The sequence below is a fragment of the Micropterus dolomieu genome, linkage group LG02 (genome assembly GCF_021292245.1).
Source record: "Micropterus dolomieu isolate WLL.071019.BEF.003 ecotype Adirondacks linkage group LG02, ASM2129224v1, whole genome shotgun sequence".
NCBI lineage: Eukaryota > Metazoa > Chordata > Actinopteri > Centrarchiformes > Centrarchidae > Micropterus > Micropterus dolomieu.
In genome coordinates this window covers 5947600-5968603 of record NC_060151.1, presented here as the reverse complement: position 1 = coordinate 5968603, position 21004 = coordinate 5947600, and the positions used below count along the sequence as shown (strand labels likewise).

The 21004-nt window shown below is 38.7% G+C and overlaps 1 protein-coding gene across 1 annotated transcript; it reads right to left on the bottom strand.

The window, feature by feature from the left end:
- Positions 1-2708: 2708 nt before the first annotated feature.
- On the bottom strand, positions 2709-21004 carry LOC123984557. Its single transcript, XM_046071508.1, has 12 exons — positions 20778-21004; positions 14964-15030; positions 14086-14154; positions 13624-13671; positions 13418-13501; positions 13130-13241; positions 12957-12968; positions 12673-12711; positions 8649-8696; positions 7900-8012; positions 7306-7356; positions 2709-4813 (listed from the first exon to the last, which is right to left on the bottom strand). The coding sequence occupies exons 1-12, from the start codon at positions 20786-20788 to the stop codon at positions 4742-4744; spliced, it is 726 nt and encodes a 241-aa protein (XP_045927464.1). The 5' UTR covers positions 20789-21004; the 3' UTR covers positions 2709-4741.

Here is a 21004-nt window from a genome sequence, read left to right as displayed (position 1 = left end):
ACCAGGAACCAAAGGAAACAGCTAACATAACACAGCAGGGGAAGTTACCACTCATAAAACTGCACATTATTTTACTGCATGTGCATATCTCTCCTTCCAGTACATTCCATTTCAATAAGAGTTTTTTTGATTTTAAAAAGTGAAATAAACTGAAACAGTTCCAAAACCATTTCAAAGATAATTGCGAATTAGTTATTATTGACATATTGGCTAATTATTTTGTAATGTTTGACTTTTTCATATTAAAATAATGCAAAGCACAATCTTTTTGATCAGGTACAGGACTGGGAAAATTGTGAACTGAGTCCCTTAAAGCTGTTCCATCAATAGGCCTACTGTAATTTAATTTTAACAAGTGCTGAAATGACATGATGTGTAATGTGAAAAGAGTCGCTTGACGAACACAAAGAATGATCCCCCTCAACCGAGTGTTTTAGCATCTTTCTGCATATTGTTTCGGTTTTGTGGCCCACAACTTTACTGTTTTGACTCATTCTCATGGCTCTCATCAGTGTTGTTTCCAGAAGCAAGCAATTGCAGATTACCTGCCCAGCCCAAAATAGGCAACATTTTGATTAGCTGTTAAACACAGTGGAGCTTTTACTAGCCTAAAAGCCAGATATTTCCATCAGGAGTCCAGACCAGAGCTAAAAGCAAACTAAATTTGAACATTTACAGTATTCTGTACAATGTTGCTCTTTATCTGCTTTATGTGTAAATAAGCAACTGTAAGCTATCATGTTTGGTAATAATAATATAAGTTAATTATATGTAACTGTTTGAAGCTTGTTTCAAGTGCTCCAGTTGCCAAGTGGCCAAAAACAAGTACAGATAATTTTGAATACCAGGTATTACCAGGGTCTCAAAGGCTATGTTCAGACTGCAGGCCAAAATGTCCCAAATCTGATTTTTTTTTGCTCACATGTGACTCAGATCTGATCTTTTTATGACAGTGTGAACAAGCCAAGTCACATGGAATCTGATCTTCCACCTGAAATCCACCAGACCACGAGCTCTCTTTCACGGGAGACTCCAGATTTCATTGTACTCTCATGGGTCACATTTCTCCCGAATTATGACCCATGAGAGTACAATGAAATGAGTCTCCCGTGAAAATAGGGAGGGTTATTCTAGTATGAGCTAACCAATGCTAACTCCTGTGGCTCCTTGTTTATCGTTTCATTACTTGGATACAGCGTGCTGACCCCATACAAGCACTGAGCGACGATTGGATGTGCCAGAATTTTCTTCAATTAAACAAGGATAAAACTGAAGTTATTGTTTTTGGAGCCAGGGAGGAACGATTGAAAGTCATGAACCACAAATCAAGCCAGAAATCTTGGTGTAGTCATGACTCAGACCTGAATTTGAGGAGCCACATTAAGACAATTACAAAGTCAGCCTACTTTGCCTAAGATTAAAGGACTTGTGTCTCAGCAGGACCTGGAAAAAATTATCCATGCATTTATCTTCAGTCGACTCGACTACTGTAACAGCGTCCTTACAGGGCTCCCTAAGAAATCCATCAGACAGCTGCAGCTGATTCAGAACGGTGCTGCTCGAGTCCTCACTAAGACCAAAAAAGTGGATCACATCACTCCAGTTCTGAGGTCTTTACATTGGCTTCCTGTATGTCAAAGAATTGATTTCAAAATCCTGCTGTTAGTTTATAAAGCACTAAATGGTTTAAGGCCAAAATACATTTCTGATCTTCTGCTTCGTTACGAACCATCCAGACCTCTCAGGTCGTCTGGGGCAGGTCTGCTTTCTGTCCCCAGAGTCAAAGCTAAACAAGGAGAAGCAGCGTTCAGTTATTATGCTCCGTATATCTGGAACAAACTCCCAGATAACTGCAGGTCTGCGGAAACTGTCAGTTCTTTTAAATTAAGACTTAAGACTTTTCTTTTTACCATTGCTTTTAATGAAATATTTACACGATGAGAAATTAGTAGGTAATTGAGTGAAAAGATAATGAGAGTGAGATTGAATAGAGTGAAGGAAGTGGTCTTAAATCTCGAGACCGAGTGATTTGCAGGAACCTCTGTCCACCTGTAAACACGCAGGTGGGTCCAGAGTATAACTGGATCAAAGTGGCCTGCGGACAGACATGTCCTGGTTTCTCTGTAGTGTCCGAGGGTTTTTGGAGTTTCAGTGGACCCAAAGATTGCTGTGAACCCAAGTACAGACTATCTAGAGAGAGTAGATTAAGTGTACTTCTCTGTTTATTCTCTTTTCAAAATAATTGTAACTCAATTATTTGCTCAACCCCTCAGCTCTCAACTCTTTTAACCCTGATTGTACGCTGCACTGTAACTTTTACTGTCCTGTTTTACCCTGTTTTAATGTGTTTTTTTTCTTCAATTTCCCTATGTTAGTTTTAAACTTTTTTGTATTTCCCTGTTGCTTTTATGTTTTATGTAAAGAACTTTGAATTACCTTGTTACCTTGAAATGTGCTATACAAATAAACTTGCCTTGCCTTGAATGGGGGCCACTTTCAGGCCGCGGACAGAGGCCTGCAGTGAGAACGTAGCCAAAGAGACAGGAGCATCTCAACTTTGAATCATGCAAAGCTGCCATAGAGGAGTCACAGAACTACAATATAGGGCTGGAAATGCAGTCTAATAGATCTCCTTTAGGGACAATAAATACTGTAGTTATCCTAATAAAGAAATTTATAATAATACAAATGTATGACCACAAAACAAGCAACATCAGAATGACTTTATTTGTTAAGCAATGTAATGTGTTATTACATTTGTATGCCATTATGTATAGAATTTTAACATTTATGACTTTAGGGTCCTTAAGTGAGTATCAAAAAAGAGACGAGGTGAATGGGCCTGTTGCACCACATAACGTAAGCAAAATGTATGCAACCAGAATTGTTTGAAAGAAGCTATAACCACATACAAATCAACACATAGTACGCTTTGCCATCAAAAAGAATTTTTTTTTTTTTTTTTACAAAATACATATATTACAAAAATAGTACAGGAGTTAAATAATACAAAGACAAAGACATAGCTTAGATGTTCTGGTTACTATTTACAACATGATCAATTGTATCTCTCGAATATGCTGCCAAAATGATAAATTCTCGTCAACATTCCTTTCCTAGTTAACTGTGAATCTCTATTGTAGACCTATGCAGTTACTCCTTGTCGCATGGAAAGGCAAGGGATGAGTTCTCACCTCAGTGGACGGAGGTACAAAGTGTAAGCTAACTAACTGGCCAATATTACCTAAAGTAATTTATTTTTGATCAGTCATTTTGATAATTTAGTGATTCTTTTAGTGAATTGCGACATTACTACCTACCTTTAGGTTCTCAACTAATGACATTATTGCTGCCACCAGGTCAGCTCTGCCTTCTCACATACTTCTGTCTTCAACATTCATACTGTACAATATTATTAAACACTAAGCAATAAACAAGTGCAAATAATCCTGCATAAATTGCATTAGATTGTACATGTTTCAGGGTCATTTGTCAGCCAACATGTTCAAAGAGAGTATGTGTGTATATAAGTGGATCCAATATTTAGTCTGTGGGAGAACCTTTCCAGAATGATAATTTCACATCATACAGTATCATTTCACAGCTTTTGAGGAACTGGTTGTAATATTGTGCAATGTGCTGTGTCATAACATTTTAGTACTAGAGAATTGCTTCCCATGGCTATGCAGTTGGGGTGCCAGTGTTAATGTCCGTTTCTGATGAGCAGTTGGCACCATCAGTATATCAATGTGTGTGAATGGGTATAAAAGGGCTTTGAGTGGTTGGAAGACTAGACTAGAAAAACAAGTACAGACCATTTACTATATTTATCACAATCAAAACTCTGTGTCTGCAATGAAAACATAGAAAGTGAGCTGCCAATGCAGCAATACTGCTAGTCTTATGCCCAGAGAGCACAATGTGCTGCTCTGTATAAGGACATACTGTCAACATTTTTCTAACCCATGTTTAAAAACTTGAGGTGGAACTGGAGGTGGTTTATGAAGCTAAAATGCCTTATGTTTCGTTACCAGGCATACTTTTGTGAACTGGACTGGATTGAAAGAGTTATGGAGAAAAAGGTTAGTCCCAGGTGAAAAAGCAAGTGAGTAAACAGACGTGTTTTTGATTCATAACTTATGTATGTATAAAACTGTATAGTGGAGTATTGACACAGAAACACTGCATGTAAATTTACACACTCCCTTAATATTGTGAAATATACATAGGTAGCCAGTCAGGTTGGTAATGCCAGTGTTGATGCCTGAATATTACATCATATTTCTTTTCAGTGCCTCAAATACAACAACATAACCCCAGTAAAGGCTCAACGGCTGGCATATTTTACAAATTTACAAACACACAGCCAAACAATTGTGCGTCATTACCTGTCTATTAAACTAAAGCTTAACTGCCTGCTGATTAAAGAAGTGGAGGTGGTTTATGTTTGGTCAGCTCTGGGTCAGTGGAAAGAAACAAACAGGAGCAACAGAAGTCTCTTCATGGACTTGACTTGTTGTGTTGCTTGATCTTGATTAGAGGTTTTAGACAGATGGGACTGGTATGCTGCAGCTCGTTCACTCACACTCCTCTTCACATCTGGTAAAACTTCAGCGAGTTTAACTGCCCTAATGTGGGCCCTACGGTATTTGCAAACCACAGTCATTCAGCTTTCCTGTCCTGTTAAGAAGCAGTGAAGAGCTGATCCCTCTGGCATCCTGATGGTGAGGCGAGTAGGGTTCTACAGCGTTCCATCTTCAAGAGAACAGTTCTTCATAGGTATATCAGGGGAATATGTCCCGTTGGAGAGACACTGAAAGTTGATGGTATAAGTATGACAGAGAGAGAGAGAGAGAGAGAGAAAGAGAGAGATGAGTCTAAATAATAACAAGACTAAAGCCTTGTTTAAACTGCAACCCCAAAACCTCACCACTAGGCTGGGTGTCTTCTCAGATAACATTCAGAAAGCAGCTCACAACCTTGGTGTCATTTTTGACTCAGAGCTGTCTTTTGATGCTCAGGTGACAAAATTAGTGCAGTCCTGTTTTGTCCAGCTGAGACAGCTAACTAAGATTAGAACATTGCTCTCTCCTGATGATCTAGAGAAGGTCATCCATGCCTTTACTTCCTCAAGACTCGACCACTGCAGTGCTCTGTGTTCTGGTATTAGTAAGGGAAATATTCATAGATTACAGCTCATTCAAAGTGCTGCAGCCAGGCTTTTAACTGTAAGCACTAAGAGGAGTGACCACATCACACTAATCCTCACTGGCCTTCACTGGTTACCTGTGAGTTTTAGAATTGATTTTAAGATTTTACTACTTGTTTTTAAAGTCCTGAACGGCCAGGCTCCTACCTGCATCTGTGATTTGATAACTCCCTACAAGCCGGACCAATGGCTGAGATCCTCTAGCAGGGCTCTGCTAATGGTTCCAAAGTCTCGCCTTGTCACTAAAGGTGACCGAGCCTTTGCTGTTCGGGCCCCTCAGCTGTGGAACTCCCTGGCTGGAGATTGAATCTCTTCTCAAGTCTCAGTTTTATTGTTTGGTGTTTTTATAAACATTATATTATTGCTGTTATTGTTTTATTTAATGCTGATTTTATTGTTGATTTTTAATTTATTTTAGTTAATTTATATTTTTCAGTATGGATCATGTTTGTCTTAACTGTACAACACTTTGTAACTTGGTTTTAAAAAGTGCTATACAAATGAAGTTATTATTATTTTTTGGTTTGGCAAGATTATATCCAGATTGATTTTTAGAAAGTATGGACACAAAAAAACACATGAAATGCGACTTTTGCAAATCGGCTCTAAGCCACATATGAAGGTGGTGTGAAATGCGAGTCCAGTTGGCTTCCAACAGATGTCTGTCAGTTCAGCTCTGCTTGCTCAAACTGGTCGTTTGCATCACTTGCAACGTGACGTACAACGACGACGTGAAATCCAGATTGACCCATGGAGATAGGTTAAATACAGTAAATCTGATCTGATCATTTGCAAATAAAAGTGCGGGAAACATTTGAGAAACAAGTCTGATTTGCAGTCTGAACAAAAGCTAAGAGTCTACAGCCATGCTAGCAGCTCTGTGAGGCGTTACTTTATCAGCTTTCTAACAATGACCTGTTAATGACCTGTGTAGCAAGTAACGTTTTCACTTCAATTTTTACCAGCTTTATTATCTTAGCGTTGCGTGTTAGCATTGCATGTTTGCATTGATGGGTAACGATCAAAATGCACAATAAAGACTGAATAAAACAGTACTTATCACAACAAACTCAAGAAAAGGCAACGATTCAATAGTTCAACCTACATTAAGGAGTATTTCAGAGAAAATTAAGTCTAAAAACTCACTGAGATGCAAGTCTATTTTAACTCTTGGATTTCCAGCTGTGAATAAACTAGACAGTTTAGGCACAACTCTTATCAACCTCTCAATATAAAACACAAACAAGCTTAAACCAGACAACTGTATGCTACCTGCCCAGGTAAAAGCCTTGTGCGTGAAAGTCCACTTACAGTATTTTACTTATTACGCCCTCATGCTCATAATTACCTTAAATGTAAGTCTCTACATCCTCCCAATTTGTAAATGCCTGAAGTGTGTTTGACAGAAAGAGAGATCAGTGCTGAACATACAAATCTATTCACCACTGAATGTTTCACTAAAGGGCATGTTGTTAAAGCTAGCAGCAGAAGCCTAATGTGGTGCTTGAAACAGGAACAGGGGTTAGGAAAAGGAAGGAAAGCCAGTTTTGGATTACATAACGTTCCCGACATTTAAGGAAGGAATGAAGGTTTGGATTACATAACGTTCCCGACATTTAAGGAAGGAATGAAGGTTTGACAGATTGGTTTCTATGTTGTCACTTAAATTTGACTTTGATATTACTTATTACTAAGTCTCATGGGATATATAGCTGTTGAGTGCTAACAAGCCAATGATTTTTTTGTATCTTAGATAAATGATGAATGCTCAGATTTTTTCCGTGATCATAGAAAACAATGCTGGAGTGCAGACCTCTTCCTTTCCTGTCTGTTAAAACTTCATTGTAGGTCAATGCAAGTTTAAAGAGCTAATTGAGCTGTTTAACTTCCAGCGACAGAGGTTGCTAAACAGCTCAATTAGAAAAGCATGGCTAAAACAGCATGACTGAGCAAAAGAGAGTTTAGTATTATAACAAAATCAATACTTAAGGCCAAGTAGGAAGTGATAGACAATTAACAGGAAAACTGAGCGTGAGTCAAGTTTAAAGACCAAGAATAGATTTTTTTCCATAATTGTAAAATATTTTTAACAGTACCTCCAGCTCAGACATTGGCTGAGCGACTTGTAAGCCTCCATTAAGCACATTCTGAAAAAGAAACAAGACGTAAGATTGTTTTGATGCTGTACTATGTAGATCACACTTATATGTACACCACAAGCAAGGGTTCATTTTTGTTACTGAGGAGATTTAAACATATTTTAAGTATATTATAAGTAACTCCCTACTTTACATTTATTCATTAGCGGACGCTTTTATCCAAAGCCATCAGCAGTCGCACGCCTCTGGAGCAACTAGGGGTTAAGTGTCTTGCTCGAGGACATATTGGTGAATGCGTCACAGTGAAGGGGGTTGAACCCGGGTCTCTCACACTAAAGGTGTCTTATCCACTGTGTCATCACCACACGCAGGTGGTAAAAAAGTTTTAAGCTCGTTTAACCTCTTAAACGTACACTTCTGACCACACCCCGCACCTAACACTGATGTCACCGGGTCTTCACATCACATTAAATGCTACTTGAATAACCCGCCGACATGTCCTTGGGTCAACACTTCGTATGCAAGGGTGTTGAACTATTGCCTTCATGCACCGTTACAATCCAAAACAAACACGATTTTGTTTACACTCACCTGCAGGCTCCAGTCCCGCATCCTGTGTTGTCGCATGTACAGGTAAACCACCACAGGCAAGACTACGTTGCAGATCACGGACATTATTAATAATATCTGAAGATTCCCTTTCTCTGGATAAGGAGAGATCAGAGAATATTATATTTACTTCAGAAGCAATTTTTGTTAAATTTGTTTCCATTATTGTTTATATTCAATAATAACAACATTTCCAACGTAACAGCATGTGAGTCACAGCGCTTCACTAAGTGTCAGACCAGAGCTCAGAGGTGGCTGCTGACATAGGCAGCATAGGAAAATGTTAGGGGTTCCAGGCTAGCCTTATTCTTTGAATATGCTGCCTGTTTTTTGACGATACAAGGAAGAGACGCTTATTTAACATAACTGCCGTTATGTTAAATAACTTCACCTTGACCAATATGAACCATGTCAATCAAAGGATGTCTGCTGCCATTTACTTTCTGAGAACTTTTCAGCAAATAAGAAATTAAGAAATAGAAGTAAAGTGAAGTTATATGAGAACATGGGTATGGAGAGAGAAACACACATTATGAGAAAACAATCTCATAACATCTCAAAAATAATTACATAAAAACAAGAAAATGTTAACAGTTAACGGTTAAATAAATGGTTTAGATCATTTATAAACAAAAATGTGAGGAATATCTTTTGGGTTTTGGACGGCTGGTCTGACAAATAATGTAATTTCAACCCAAATATACAAATGTTAATATAAGGGGAAATATTACCTTGTTTTAGTTGCTCCACTATTTTCACTACTTCACTACACATTTTGGCTTTGGAAAAGCAAAAAACAAACAATCATATCAGTACAATTGCAAACTTACAGTTTAAGACAAGCAAACGGTTTGCTTATCTATATAAATCATGTCAACCAAAGAATTTTTTTATAGTTTGAGATCTCCTGAATTAAAAAATGTAAAGTAAATAATAAAGTAAATAAGATCAAAGAAAGTGACCTCTCAGATGGTCTTTTAGAAAAGCAGTAACACCGTATTTTTCAACAACAACAAAAAAAAAAAATCACAAGAAGCAAGCAATATCATTTAGACATACAATTTAATTTGCAACTGTAAAAGGCAAAGCTCATGCATCTACAAGTGATTGTTTGACGACAAATCTTGTTTTTGGAAAAGCATGGATTACAAAGCATGCATGAGGCATGGGGTGGCTGTGGCTCAGGAGGTAGAGCGGCTCCCCCTGGTTGCATGTCAAAGTGTCCTTGGGCAAGATACTGAACCCCGAATTGCCACTGGTGGCTGTTCCACCAGTGTATGAATGTGTGTGAATGTTATTTCCTCGTTTCGGACTGTCTCTGCCACTGCACGCTTGAGGAAGTGATTGTGCGCTGCTCTTTCTTTATTGGAGGTAGCTTAGTTACTATGATGTGTTTAGGCCAAACCAACCAGTTATGCCCCTTTTCCACCTGATTGTACCAGCTCGCCTCATCTCGCACCTACTTGGCTCGTTTGGTTCCGTCCTCCATTTTCCAATGTAGACATAGTACCCCTCATTGTAGCTGGTCATCATAGCAACGCCACACGCCACTGTCATGGTTTGGCTTTGCTACCTCCTCAGTCCCTGTGTCTCCTCTGTTTTCTCCCTACTGGTTATTTCTGTTTGCCAGCTGTCTGTCGCCTGTCGCTGTCTGTCAGTCTGTATGGCGCCCCGTGTTCTCTCTGTCCCTTTCTGCTTCTCATCAGAGCCCCTGAGGCTTCCTACGCACCTGAAATGAGTTCCAGTAATCAACAACCTCTGCTTTTTTAGACCCCTGCTCTATTTTTTAAAGCTCAGCCTGCCAATGTTTTTTGGATCAGCTCCTTGCCGGTCTGCCCCTCTCCGCCAAAGCCCACTGAGTCACTGTCAAGAGGTCGGCTCACTGAAGAGACTTTTTTGAGAGTTTTTTTTTTTGGCTAATGTTTGAATAACTGGGTGCATTTGTTTTGGAAAGGAGATTGGCTCCCAGTAGAAATGTCTTGAATGGTCAACAACTAAGGAACCCTAAACTAAAAACAAACTAAGCTCCTAAACTGAGCTAACGTTAGCCGCAGCAGCTCAAATGTAAACAGGCCACAGGACTAACTGCATACCGGCTGCTAGCTAGGTTATTTGTTGTTGCTTCTCTGACCAATCAGTAGTCTGCAATGTTTTCATGTCAGGTTTTGATATCTCCTGAGCTTGCTTGGAAACTCGACAGAGGTGATACCAAAAAATGCCAGGTACTAGGTACCAGTGGCCTGTACTACGAAGGGAGTTCAACTCCGACTGCCTACACTGGAGTTAGACGGTACTACGAAGGTGGATAAGATGTTGGTCAGATGAGTCCATGTTAACCCGGTGTTAATTTAATCGGAGTTGGTGCGCGTTCGCATAAAAGGGGTGTGTTCGGTCGTGCAGGCAGAGTTTTTTCGCAACGGCGCATGCTCCGTATTTCTCCACAGGAATGCACGTTGGTAGTGTCAGGAAATTATGAATGTAAAGACAAGTTAACGGCTAAATCGAATATCGTGGCGGATGACATCGCCAGGGAGGCTTGTTGGCATCGCATTGAGTAAATTTGTAGCCTAATTATCTTCACAGTGTTCTTATTGTAGTTCAAATCTCTATTATGTATTTTATGGGCTCTGCTTTTATGTGTAATATGATTAAGATGTAAAGGTACAACTGCACATAAGGTCCATTGTAATAAAAAAAAAAAGGAGCCAGCAGGAGGGTGAATAATCAGAGAGAAAATGTCATTTCCACGATTAATCTACAAGTAAAAAACTTGAATATAATCTGACATTATAGAACCAAAAAAGGCGAGTAGAGTATAGCTGAGCTGGTACCATCCGGTAATAATAAATGAGTATTGTCCATGACCATGCTATCAGTGATGATAATCTAATCATATCATGCTATTTACATATCTTACCATGGATTGTGCTTTTTATGCTCTGTGGTCTGTGTGTTGTTGTTGCTGTCTTCTCTGGCAGTGTTTTTGCCAATGGTGTTGATGTTGACACTTTTGTTGATGTTGTTGCTGATGTTGTTGATGTTGTTGCTGATGTTGATGTTGTTGCCGATGTTGTTGCTAATGGTGTTGACACTGTTGTTGATGTTGTTGCTGATGTTGATGTTGTTGCCGATGTTGTTGCTAATGGTGTTGACACTGTTGTTGATATTGTTGCCAGTGGTGTTGCTGCCAATTTTCTTGATGTTGTTGGCACTGTTGCTGATGTTGTTGCTAATGTTGTTGACACTGTTAATGTTGTTGCCAGTGGTGTTGATGTTGCTGCCAATTTTCTTGATGTTGTTGGCACTGTTGCTGATGTTGTTGCTAATGGTGTTTGATCTATAAATGCAGGCAGTCAGTTAGTAATAAAATCTTATGGGTGTTGTATGTACTAAGAGCAATACATGTTTTACTAAATCATTAAGAAGAAGCAGACATATGGAATTACTAAGTAGACTTAGTCAAATTAAAAGTAGCATTTAAACGATTTTTTTCAGTTATTGAAAATGATATTTAGTTATTTTGCCAAAAATAAAATTATCTTAATATCCTGTTTGTCTACACTTGTTTTTAAATAAGTTAGTGGGTGTGTTAAGAGTTACATCCTATCTCTGGAATGTTATTTCTTGTTTCTAGTTTTATCTCATTTTAGTATTTCCTCCCTCATTATACTCTCCCCTATTTGTTCTCATTCATTTCGTGGTTTCCTGTCCCTGTGTCCCTGTGTCTCAATATCCCCTCTTCACTAGTATATTTAATCTGTCAGTTCATCTTGTCTTGTATATTAACTGTTCCAGCACTGTAAATTTCCAAGTGATAGTTAGATAAGACCATTTTTCTGTGTACCCTGACTCTGCCTTGAATTCTTTTGCTACTGACTGACTTTCCGTGAACCGAACTTGCAAAGTAAAACCTTCTTCACTCAACTGCCTGAGTCCAGCTGTGATATTGACAAAATGCCGAAATGGCAAGGAGGACTGTTATGTTGTTAACGTGTACATTTAGCTGGTTTTCCTCCATAAAACTAATTCCAAAATGACAAAGAAAAAGGTATATTTGTTTGTCAGCACTTGCTAACACTCAAAACAAAGATGGTAAACATGGTAAAAATTATACCTGCTCAGCAGTAGCATGTTAGCATTGCTGTTTTGGGTATGCTGATGTAAACATTTGGCTTAAAGCAACTCTCTGCCTACGCACAGCCTCACAGAACTGCTAGCAAACTAGCATAACTAAATTTTTATTTATGGTATATACTGTATATATTATATATGCTTATGTAGCTTCAAATAGTTTAAAGTATAGCACAGCTCACACGAATAACTAAGTATGCAAATATGCTCTCTGTTGACAGAGAAAAATATAAAATCAAAATAGACACTAAAGAAGACTTCCAACACCACAGAGCTCACTGGATTTTCCTTTTTTGCCAGTTACACTAGCCCTGTGTAGTTTTACATTCAATTTGAGAATTAATTGACAATGAATTTAACAATCAAAACAAAGACTAAGCAGACACAAATGATGAGGTCAAAATGTGTTCAGAAGCAGTCCAAAACTGCAGAAGCTATAATTACCACAGGTTACATTATGTACCTATGGTTCTCTGAGTGAATAGATTTTCTCTCTGGACATTAGGAATTTATAGCTGGGTGGAGCGGTGGCCTGCAATCAACAGCAAAGATGATTTCTGGGATTCAAATGCACTGCATCAACATGCACTAGTGAAGCACTTCTAAATAAAAGGTGTGACCTACCAGTTGACGGTGTTTCTAGATAGAGCTTGCATACGGTTTCTAAAAAAAGAGAAGATCAATATTACATTAATGGAGGTAATAAATTATAAAAGACAACTTATTATAATGTTCAATAAAAATAAATACTTGATACACAAGAACAAAGCTGAATGTGTGATTTGATGCCAGCACTCACAGGACCACTCAGGCACACAACAACAGCAAGTTCAGACACAAAAAATACTTTTCACACATGCATCACACACCACACACATGAACACTCCCAGCACTGCTAGTGTACTCACCATATTCGCAGCCTGTGATGCAAGAAAAGAAAGAAAATCAAATTTTGAACATTAAAATTGTAACAATAGTTTTAGTATTCAGCTTTGGTAATGTAAGCAGAAATCCCCAACCTCACTCAGGTAAACCAGCCAACACTGATTGTAAGAGAATGAATGAGGTGAATGAGGTATACCTTCAGTTTTATTGGAACCTATAGCTTTGGTCAGCAAGCAGTTGAAGTGATGGATATCGATAGTGTAATTTATCTCTACACACTTTTCATTCTTTATCGTTCCATTAAAATCCTGTGGTGGAAAAAGAAACAACAGGTTTATCAGATACAATAATTTATCTGCTTGGTGTTCAGTTTAACAAGGGAAGAAAAGTGAAACATTCACAGATCTCACTATCAAAAAAACAAAATCAAACATAGTGCCAACTTAAAGACAATGACAGTAAAAAGTTTGTATTGTTTACTCACTGGTCTGTTAAAGCAAGTCAGCATGTGACATGTATCGATAACATTGTTGAAGCACATTTTCTGTAGAGTACATTCAATTATGTCCTGCATTGGGAAGACCACACATGTATCAAAAGCATTTCAGTCCAGTGCCTACTGAACAATATGCATTCACATACATTTACCTCCCAACAGACAATTTTTTTCTCACTGTTTTGTGAAGTTACCTTGGAATTCATCGTTGTTGAGAGTTTGACGTTTGTCTGATTTCCTTGCTTTTAAAGAGGAACAGAAAAGTAGACAGATGTTAATCTCCTATTTATTATTAGTTAATGATTATCAAGACTATATGTTGTGTTCCCAATGATAGTGGACAATGCCATAGAAAGATTATCAAAACATTTACCAGGTGTCAATAGAGAATTACAGAAAGTCACCAAATATTAATAGTAGCAGTGTCATTTTAGTTTTCCTTGAAGTTAGTCCCCCAAGAAATACACTATTTACTCCTGTTTGATTAACCTTCGCTAAGAACTACAGTGCCCGAGTCTTTAAAAAACATTTGCAACCTGTTTGGAAAGATTTACAGGCCGTAGGAAAAACTTAACTTGACACCACATGTGCAACAACAGAAACGCTGAAATCAAGAAGTGACCACGGAAAGAAACAAATATTAATATAAAGCCTACCCATTTTGGATGCTCTTCTACATAGTCCAGGCAACCCTCCTTTGAAAGGTCAATTGTGCTCAGGAACATCTAGCACACCAACATTAGAATAAAAAAAGAATTAATGGTCTGCTTTTAAATAGTGTGAATATATTAAGCTCCCCCCCCCCACACACACACAATTTTTATTGGTTATTGTGATGTCAATTGCAGAGAACACACAAGCCTTTGAATTGGGACAGAAATGTCATTGAAGGAGACAGTTCTCCTTTGAGGTAAGAACAATATATGTTAAGAATTGCATTCACTATGCATGAGCCACAACAGTGTTTTGCAAATTACAGTTTAAATTATTTTGGAAAATGTTCTGTATTTCATATGTATTGACAAACTAGCTAACTAGGGAGAAGCTCCATCTAACTTAACTAATGTTGCTTTATCATTGCCTTGTCGCAAATGAAGGCTCTTTAATTAATTTTGTTTAAGGTTTTCATTTGCTTATTGTTCTTAAGACTACAGAACACTATGATGTTTACAGTACAGAGCTGAGCATTATATAAAATATTATATAATATGTTGGCTCTTGGCTAATGTCTGGTCTGGACAAAAATTAGACTCAGGTTGGCCAAGCAAAGTGAAATCTGAGACTGCTGTGCCCGCATCAGAGACTCGCTCTATCAACACCCCCGGATCATGCACTCGACAGATTTAGAATGTTTCTGTTAGTTTGGTGCAGTCTGAGCAGCGCGCAAGCAAATAAATGTAACAACAAAAACATGATTTAACTGAGGCCCCCATTTGAAAATAATCTGGATCCGCCCTTGATTTCAATGACCTGTGTGCACTTGATCTCAGTATTTTGGATTATAATTCATTAGGTGTGTAGGCTATACACTTACCAGTAGAAGCCAGTTGGTCTCATACCACCATGATGTCATGCTGCCACGGTGAATGCCCAGACTCACACTAGGGAAGAAGTAGCAGAGCACAGGGCAAAGGCACATTATAGAGGAAGGTTTGGATCTCTCACACACAAACAAATACACTTCGCAAGATTCCATGAATGTCTGATCTGACTGACTGAATAAAGCCTGATCTCAGGGGGTGGGCTCTTTCTACAATCCACAACCATCTCCACTGTCTTCCAAACGTTGAGCTCTAATTAGTTCTGGCTGCAATCTGGTCGATCTCCCACCTGTAGGCGGAGTCATCCCCACCCAATGAGGGTGGGGTCGTCCGCAAACTTCAGGAGCTTGACAGACTGGTGACTGGAGGTGCAGCTATTGGTGTACAGGAAGAAGAGAAGAGAGGAAAGAACACAGCCTTGAGAGGAACCGGTGCTAATGGTCCTGGAGTCAGAGACATGTTTTCCCAGCTTCACGTGCTGCTTCCTGTCCGTCAGGAAGTCAGTGATCCACCTGCAGGTGGAGTCAGGCACGCTCAGCTGAGAAGGCTTGTCCTGCAGCAGGGCCGGGATGATGGTGTTAAAAGCAGAGCTGAAATCCACAAACAGGATCCTGGCGTAGGTTCCTGGGGAGTCCAGGTGCTGGAGGACGAAGTCAAGGGCCATGTTTACTGCATCGTCTACAGACCAGTTGGCGCTGTAGGCGAACTGCAGGGGGTCCAGGAGTGGGTCTGTGATGGATTTAAGGTGGGACAACACAAGGCGCTTAAAATACTTGTTTTTTTGGGACAGGGATGATAGTGGAGGCTTTGAAGCAGGCTGGCACATGCCATGTCTTCTCAATAAGGTGTTAAAAATTCCACGGGAGACAGTCTGGCCCAGCTGCTCTGTGGGGTTTCTGCCTACTGAGCAGTCTGCTGATATCCTCCTCCAGGATGGTGACAGAGGGGGAGGAAGTGGAGCTTTTTTTCGGGACAGTGCTTTGAGATAGGGACCCATCACAGTCAAAGCCCCTTTCTCATGAATGTGTACAAATGGCTTCTTTAACACGTATAACAATCCAAGATGTTGATAGATGTTGAATGATCAGTCCACGTAATACGTACATCTTTTGTATCAAAAACGAGTTTGCAGCAAGCTCATCTAATTTGCTTTGTAAATATCCAGTGCTAAAATTCACACAAAAAATGACTAAACAATTCAGCCCAGTCTAAACCCACCTTTAGAGCACCACCATACATAAGAGACCTAATGCAAGCTGAGTTCCTACTGCTTAAGAACCACATGTCTCTTAGTTTTTATTAGGAGTCACTTCTTATGTAAAGTGTCAACGTGTAATACTTAAAACTAATTATAAAATGTATTTGAAAATCGCACAGGGGAAAATTCCACCAAATAGTTTTGGGAAAATCATAAAAAGGATCATAAAAGATTTTACAAAAGAAACTGTTTGTGTGAGTGTGTCTGTGTAAGACAAAGAGAGAAAGAGACAAATAACAGCTGGTTTCAAAACACACAGGCTGTATGATGATTTCAAACATCACACATCATACATAGCAAACAGAACCTAATCATCACTTTTATTCACCATTAATCAACTGCATTTCCGCTTTAATGTATCCTTTGCCAAAAACAACAGCACACGCTGAGGACTCATGCTGAGAAAACACATTTCACCTCTCCTCACCTCAGCTGGGATACCACACAAACGAGTGCATAAACTTACATAATAGGCTACTTGTAATCAGTGGCAGCCTCAGGTACGTTTCAACAGTTTCAACTGAGATGGTCCCGGCTGACACGCAAGGGCTGAATAAATCACCCACTTCCAAAAGAAACAACCTATTTCACTCAATGTGTAGAGACACGGACACAGGAAGTGGTGCTGCAACCCCCTCAGCACCCGTAAAACGAGGCAATATAAAAACCATCAACTGATAATAATTGCCATGATATAAAAACGTACTTTCATCATGAATCCCATGTTCTACAGTTCTGTGGTTTATCTGTGGTTTGCAGACTGGATCTGTTAACAGAGACTGTCAGACTGTCATAGCTGGTCGAGGGTCACATCTCTCTCTCTCGTCCAGGCGCTGTCTCTCCCTCTTCATCTCCTTCAGCTCTCAACCACTAGTTCCTGTTGGTTGGGTAGGTGCTGTGGCTGTATATTGATGTGTAGGTTTGCTGGCTGCTGTTACATTGTAACACTGTAAAACATTACATGTTGTAATTTGTTGTTAATAACTAGTAGATATATGTTATCCTGGTTAAATATTATACATTTATTTAACATTATCATATTATTACTATAAGAAAGTTCTATAGTGTGTTTACTACAGAAACACTATTCTATAGTAATACTATTTAAAATAAAATAGGAATACTACAAAGATCTAGATCCATAGTATTACTATAGAGATATTATAGGGCTTCTAAAATAGCTCTAGTAAAAAAAAACTATAGTAATACCATAGCTGGTAAAAAAATACTATAGAAAACTACAAACTTCCTATAGAACACTATCCAGTTCTTATAGTTTTCTAGGAGAGCAGTTTCCATGAGGGGACAAATGTGAAAAATAGATGTGTTGAAGTTAAAGGGGTTAAATCATGGTATAGTTGTAAAAAATGTACTAAAATAATGTAGTAATGTGTGTAAGTTTAAGAAAATATTAAAATACTTTTTATTTGAAAGACACAAAATATGAAACCAACACTGAGAAATGACTGATAACTATGATCAGTGTTTGTTTATCTGTTTCTGTTTTATTGTTGGTGTGTTCAAAATCATATCTATTTCTTTTGTTAAGTTTCGCTGCTACTTTGGGTAGAGCAAGGGTGCTATAAAAGTGCAATAACCTTTGGCTTCAGGCTATGCCTTTATCCAGTAAGAGAATAAAATGTTTGATATTGTTTTATTTTTGATATAATTTATGATTCATAATATGATTTTATTTAGAAGGCTACCATGTTTTTTTGAAAATAATTACCAACCTAGGCATGTATCAGAAGTCTAACGCATATATTAGAAGAAAAAAGTAAAGCCCATTACAATTCAGACGACAAGCACATGTCTACAAACTGTTCACCATGCACCGGGCTGTTTAATGCATTGGATAGCTCCTGGTGCTGAAATCAGTACATATTAGCCTATAGTTTGTCATGTTGCATTTTAGATAACTAATTTCCATAACTAATTAAAAACTACAACACAGTCACATAAAATAGAGCAGTGTGTGTGTGTGTGTTGGCATAAAAATCAAATCCCTCATCTTCAGCTCTGATAAGGCCTAAATCTGGATCATCTTGCCCTGTGCTGGACTCTGCCTCTGCTGATTGTACAGCTACATATGCATGAGAAGAACATCGGTAATAAATATGATTAACAATAGTCCATTTTCTAGTTCTACATATGCATAATGTTATTGCCTAAACCCAGCCCTGCACACTGCCCCAGTACCTGTCACTGTTTTTTCTGGTCCCATTGGCCTCCTCCTGCAGCTCCTGCTGCACCTTCTGCTGCTCCTCCTTTTCCTTCTCTCCCTCCTCATCAACATGACTGTGGTCATCCTCACCCTGTCTCTCTGAATCACCTCCACTGACTTTAACAGCTAATATACATACAGACATACAGAGATTCCCTGCTTACAGAAGGATATTGTCTTTGTGTGCAAACTGTTGTTTATAACATATATGATATTTATGCCTATATATAAATACATAATTTTAGTAGCATATATAATAACTGCATTGCTAATCGTCCCTTCCTTCTGCTGCTGGTCCTGCCCATAGACTGTATATACAAAGGTCCTGCCTCATCTGCACGTGCCACAGCAACCTTTCCTCCAAGGAAGTGGTTCATTTCGAGCATTCAGCTGATTCTTGTGCCGACCGGTTTTTTCAGCACTTCTCACACAAAACGTAGCAAACCGGTACAAAAGGTTTTGGATTAGGGATTAAACTCGCCCTTTGATTGGCGCTATTGAGCCAAAATTCGCAAAATCGTTGTCGAGAACGAAAAATAATAATTTTCAGAAAATAATAATAAATTATTTTCAGATGAAATTTAGGGGTGTTACAGCATGGTTTAAAATTGCCCTTGTATCACAGCCACAGACGAGTCTAAACTATGATTAGGTTACAGGCCTACTGCGTGTTTCTTGGGCACTACTACCACAACACAGTTACTTTCATCGCTTTTATCCAAAGGATTGAATCCAGTCCTACATTTACTCTCTTAGCTGACACTTTTATCCAAAGCAACTTACAATTGCTATATAGGTCAGAGGTCACACACCTCTAGAGCAACGAGGGGTTAAGTGTCTTGCTCAGGGACACAATGGTGGATGGCAAGCATCTTATCTATGCGCCATCAACACCCTCTGTGTCTTATCCACTGCACCATCACCACCCCTATTGTAATTTAAATACACCCCAATAATGTTTTAGAATTTGTGTGAAATTCATTGTTTGATAGTTAATAATTTAAAATGACTGATGTTTACTTTGTGAGTGTTTCAAAAACAAATTCAAGGCAGCATGTAGCCTATTCATTAATTTCACAATTTATTAATATGATGATTATATTCTTGATTAATGTTTTCTTGACTTCCCCAAGACAGAGGTCACATCTTCAAGTGGCCCATTTTTGGCAGTAGTCCAAAACCCAAAGGGGAGTATGGTTGTAATACTTTTTGCTTCAGTAACTATAACTCACTGAATTGTTTAGCTACAGTTCTCAAATTTTTAGTACCCACATTTCTTCACAACAACTGGCACCAATTCAATCCTCTACAAGAATGTCACAGACCTCATGAGCTGATGTCAAATACAATGTGGTAGGTTGTAACAATCACACAAAAGAATCAAAAATAGATGCCACACTATATGATATGCTTCCAAAACAGGTAGTTATATAAAAGAACAATGTTTCTCTCTTGCTGTAACAGACTGTCTGATGACTCACGTGCATGTACAGTATGTGTATGTAAATTTATCTATAGAATAAACTTACTTAAAAGTATACTTAATAAATACTACTACAATGTAATTAATTAAAGAACGTCTCTATACATCCTTAGGTCTAACTAAAAAGAGATGCGTGTGTGTGTGTGTGTCAGTGTGTGGATGGCTGTGGCTCAGGAGGTAGAAGGTAGAGCGGGTTCCGCCAGTGTATGAATGTGTGTGACTGGTGAATGCAGATGTAGTGTAAAAGCACTTTGAGTGGTCGAAAAGACTAGAAAGGTGCTATACAGATACGGAGCATTTACATTTATATTCTTATTCAGACTCACAATAAGTGCTTGAAAGGGCCCAGTATTCACCGGTACGTATACCAGCACTTTTCACACTTCTCACAAGCTGCCCATACGCTTTTCTACCCTCTTCACCGGCGGAGACCGAGTATGGAAAAGATCGAGTGACAATACACACGCCAACATGTGTACAACATGTGAATGGGAAGTACTGTTCACAGTGCTGACAAATGAATGCTGGTAACCCTGGAGTGCGGGGTTTGGTGGGCCCAGACTGCATAGGGCCATCTGGAAAATATTAACATCAAGAAAGATCCTAGTTTTATGTATCGTGGATGGTAACACTTTTTAAATAAGTGTTACAACCCACCCCACCCCTGTCAGCCAATGTTTAGCTAGCTGTATTACCTAGTGGTTTGAAATTAGAAAGGAAAATATACATCAGGTGTTGCCTAAGAAACTACATTTCAATCTAATATAAGTCAAACAATTCTATCTGCAATAGTATAGATACTAAACAGAAAATGGTCTTGGTTAAAAACTTTACTTTCTTACCTCAAAATCATTTTTTTTCTCTATATATTCTGAATGCACTTCTTTCCAGACTTGATAACCACCATGCCTGATCGGGGAGGAAGTATAAATACTGATATGATCACCTAACTCCTATCTGATCTCTATTTGGTGGAATTGGTGTTGTTACAACTCTCCCCATGTTACAACCATCCCCGGTCTCCCCTATTCAGCTTACAGTGATATGATCAGAGAAAAGCACCAAGTCC